The sequence below is a fragment of the Spermophilus citellus genome (genome assembly GCF_964194105.1).
Source record: "Spermophilus citellus genome assembly, chromosome: 4".
In the NCBI taxonomy this organism is placed as follows: domain Eukaryota; kingdom Metazoa; phylum Chordata; class Mammalia; order Rodentia; family Sciuridae; genus Spermophilus; species Spermophilus citellus.
The window spans coordinates 94923480-94927810 of record NC_138185.1 but is presented as its reverse complement, the minus strand read 5'-3'; the positions used below and the strand labels follow the sequence as shown (position 1 = coordinate 94927810).

Here is a 4331-nt window from a genome sequence, read left to right as displayed (position 1 = left end):
GTTTATACATCATTCTTCTTTATTTCCAGCAATGTTTATGCTTAATATAAATCTGTCTGTCATAAAGAGGCACAGCACCTGTTCAATTTTTTTCCTAGTTTGCCAATATGCTTCTGTATTTTTATACTCTAAGTATGCATTTTAAACAGCATGTTGTTCCACTTTAATTTTAAGCACTTTTTATAGCATTTGACTTTTCACATTTAAACAACTTTTATTTAATGTAATTATAGCCTGTCTTCAAGTTTTTCTAAATTTAATATTTGGTCTTTTCTTCATTCTTTTATTTTTCCATTCTTGCATGCTTAATGGTTTCATCATTTTTATTGTTTTCCTTTTTTTTCATCTATTACTCTTATTTGTAAATTCCATCACAAGCCAGTGACTTGGAAAGTCTACAGCTATCTAGCTATTCATAAGATATTAAATACAAAGAACTGTTTACCTGAGCCCAGAATTTACTGTCAGTAAGAATCATAAGATTGTGGTTAAATTGCATAAAAACAGACATTCTGCATTTATAAAAGCATAGTATGCTCTTAATGCCATCATAGGCATTACTAATAAAATGCTTTCTAAGTCCTTTAAGATTTCAGTGTGTTAAAATTGGCTGTAGACACGGAGTCATTTTCATTAGATGCTAATCACTGACATCTATGCAGGGACAGAAAGATTATGCACACAACTCACACAATAGCCCATATTGCTAGCCTTTGATTTTTAACTTTCATCTCTGCATTTATTTTATTACATAACATATATATTATGGGTTATATTATTTTATATATTTTTTCAAATACATAACTTTAATACTTATACACATATTGTATATATATATGTCATTCTTAAATATATACTTCCAAATATAAATAATTTCACATCAAGCTAAACAGGATAAAAACATGTAAACATATGCACTTGGTTTTGGTCAAGTAAAACACGAAATCACAAAGTAACCACAAGTTAACAAGTGCACTTGAAGAGGAAAGAGGGAAAAAACAGACATGTAAACAAGACAGCAGCTGCAAGGCCCTGCAAGGGTCCATTTTTTAAGGCTATTGTGGCAAAAAGCTCCTAATTCAATAAGACTTCTCTTTTCACACTGTCACAATTATTCTTGAGGGACTTCACAATGAGTAGAAATTCTGTAAACACCACACTATAACTGAGTAAATACTGTTGGAAACAGACATAACAAAACAAACCATCAACTGACAGAAATATTCATTTCACCAAACAATAACTGTAAGGACATTTTGTTATTTTTTTAACACAGAAAACATCATAATCCTTGTGGGGAGAAATAGGGAATAGACAAGAAAACAGGGAAACACTGCATAAAGATTGCCTCAATAGCCCCTGAAAGCAATAGGCATGTCAATCAATAAAGGGAGAACAGGCAGCAGAACAGCAGATGACAGAGCCTCAGCAGACTAGACCATGTGCCACAGCATGATACTACGGATTAAAATTGAAATATTCTTCCAGCTGATAATAAAGCCAAGCCCACTGATCATCAGAGAAAGGAAAACCAACTCTCATTGCAAGAAACCGCTTAAACAACAGATTGGCCAGCCAACGTATGACAAGCTCCTTTTTACTGCTTTTAAAGAGCATGTTGCTCTCTGACACCCGCACAGGCTCCAAAACTTGATGCCAGTATATGCCGGATGGGCCACCACCTCGCCTATGATGGCCCCAGTGGTATGTATGCTTGTAAAAACAGTTCTCTCCAAATGGGCAGTAACCCCTGCCATGAGCAAAATATCTGCAGTCCTTCTTTCTCATTCCCTCCTTGTATTGCTGAATAAGTTTCTCCTTCTCTTCCTCATCCTCCACCCAGAACTCACTGGGAGTGACAAAGCTGGAGGGCACCCTGCACTGTGGGCAGGACTTACTGATTCTGTTCTCAAACTGTCTGACACTTCTCCACCTGCGGATACATTGAATACAGAAGGTGTGGTTGCAGTTGTAAAGGATGCCAAAGCGGCGGTCACAGGGGTTGGCTTTCTCATAGACAACCTCCATGCAGATGCCACACACTTTGTCCATGCTGCGCTGCACAGCAAACGAGAGCTCCATATCTCTCTCGTGTGCTTCCATGCAGGCACTTATATGAGCTTCCCGCTGAGCAGCATCCACGGGGTGTAAGGCCTGCAGCCCACACATGTCGCATACATCTCCGTGGAGGTAAAAACAGCTCTCCCCATTAATGCATCGTCCCCTGGCAGCATAGCGGCAAAGCTGCATCCCCATGCCCACAGCCATCTGCTCTCTCTCAGGCACCGGCCTCTGTAGAGGAGCCTCGGGACCATACGGTGGGACCATGCGGCCTCGGTAGGGCTGCCCAGGAACAAACTCAACGGCACCCTCCCAGCCTTGTGCACCTGCTCCTCCGGCAGCTTCAAGGCCTGCATTGTCTGTCTCAGCTTCAAAGAAACCCCTTTCAGCAGCCCAGCCAATCAGAGGCAAGGAGCTTGAGGATGCAGCAGGAGGGGCTTCCGCCACTTCCTGAGTCGGGGGCTCGCTCTGCGCAGCCGCAGCCGCAGCCATACTAGGTCCTCTGTCTGCAGAGGCCTCAGGCGGCGAAACGTGGCCCTCCCTGGCCATCTGCCGCACAGAGGGGTCGTGGGAGTAGCGGCAGTTCTCCCCCTCTTTGCATTGCCCATGCAGATAATACCTGCAGACGATTTGCTTTCTCCAGTCGCCACTGTTCGGTTCCGGAAGAGGGTTGGGGTTGGCCCCGCCCCCTGCGGCCTGGGCGTGCCCCAGAGCCTCTGTGCCGGGGTGAGCTGGGCCAGGAGCCACAGGGAATGAGGCCAGGCCCGAAGGCACGTCGGGAGGATTTACACCTAAAGTTGCAGACTCTCCAGAGACCTCCAACCCGGGGAGGCCCGGCCCAGACACACCCTCCCCCGCTGCCTCGGCACCTGCCTCGGCCCCATCTGCCTCGCAAGTTTCAAAGGGAGCTGCAGCCTCTTCCATAGCACCTTCTTGTCCCCAAAAAGGCTCCAGAATGTCTCTAGTTGTTTTAGGTTTAAAATTTGAAGCCGGGAGCTCTGATCGAGCACGGTGGCTTCTCTAGAAGAAGTGTTCACTTTTTTTCCTTCCCCCCTGAAACCTGGTCCCTGTGAACTTTGGTTCCTACTGCTTGTTCTGTAGGAAGTGTGTCGGACACTTCCTGTGGTGACACCACTTGCATGCTATTGGCTCTGCACTGTGGATCTCCAAGCTGACATTTTTCTTTTTGTTCTTGTGAGCTGGAGCGGCTGCAGCCCCCTTTGTATGGCGTTTGCCACTCCTCCGGCTGTGTTCAAGCAGACCCTAATCCCCCCATTCATCACCGTTTTCTCCGGAGAATGAGGTTTTAATTAAATGTATTCAAGTATCCATTGTGCACATTTTATTTGATTATTTTTCCATCTGTTACAAAAAAATCATAATCGTTGCTTTCTCCCTTTGTTCCTGAAACATTTCATTCACAAACCCTATAAATTTATTTTTTTGTTCACGCCATTTTATGTCTGTGGCTTTACTTATTGTATTTTATTATTTCATTATTTACTCCGTGACTCTCCAGTGTTAGAAGCTTTTTCTTGTTTTGTTCTGTTGACAAGAGAGCATTCCTTTTGGTCTTTATTATTATTATTATTTAACTTTAGGGGCTTTCATTGTGGATAAGCTTTTCACTAGCAAGGCATTGTCAGCAGGGAGCCGTTCTTATTCAAGGCTTGTCAGTGCTTGTCAGATGTCTTCCTTTGTTATAGTTCTTAACTCTAGCTTCCCCCAAAGTGTAGAAGCCGCAAATTTGTCCCGTCTTAATGCTGTCTTAATAAACCACTCTGCCCTGTGGGACCCAGGCTTTTTATTTTTCCTGTTGATTTAATTCATGATGGTCCATTGTTTCCCTTCCTTTCATCTATGTCCATACTCTGTTGCTGCAGTGCAGCATCTCATAATGTATTCTTTGCCATACTCTCACAAGTGTTAATTTTTAATTTCCACGAGAGAGCATCCTTTTGTTGTTTTAGATATATTTTATTAGATTAATAATTTCCATGTGTATTTTTAAATTGATAAGAGTACTTTTGATGATATCTGAAGTTTTATCCTGTAGTTTTCAGCATTTTGGGGAGAGAGAATTATTTTCTCTCCCTTCATTTTCTTTGCATGATTATTTGAACTTTAAAGTCTCAAATATTTAACTTACTAATTATTTCCTAAGAATAAACCCTTATGTGTTTTATGTCACCACTTTATATATTATTGGATCTTGTTTGCTAAAACATGTACCTTATAGGGATTTATAACCTGAATTTACATTTAAGAGT

General features: G+C 42.1%; 1 protein-coding gene across 1 annotated transcript; it reads right to left on the bottom strand.

The window, feature by feature from the left end:
• Window positions 1-902: 902 nt before the first annotated feature.
• MKRN3 (makorin ring finger protein 3) lies at window positions 903-3076 on the bottom strand. Its single transcript, XM_081288830.1, has one exon. The coding sequence runs from the start codon at window positions 2983-2985 to the stop codon at window positions 1459-1461; it is 1527 nt and encodes a 508-aa protein (XP_081144956.1). The 5' UTR covers window positions 2986-3076; the 3' UTR covers window positions 903-1458.
• Between the last annotated feature and the right edge of the window lie 1255 nt (window positions 3077-4331).

What these genes read in the sequence shown, in the direction of transcription:
- MKRN3 (XM_081288830.1), bottom strand. Translation starts at nt 2,985, where the DNA reads ATGGAAGAGGCTGCAGCTCCCTTTGAAACTTGCGAGGCAGATGGGGCC.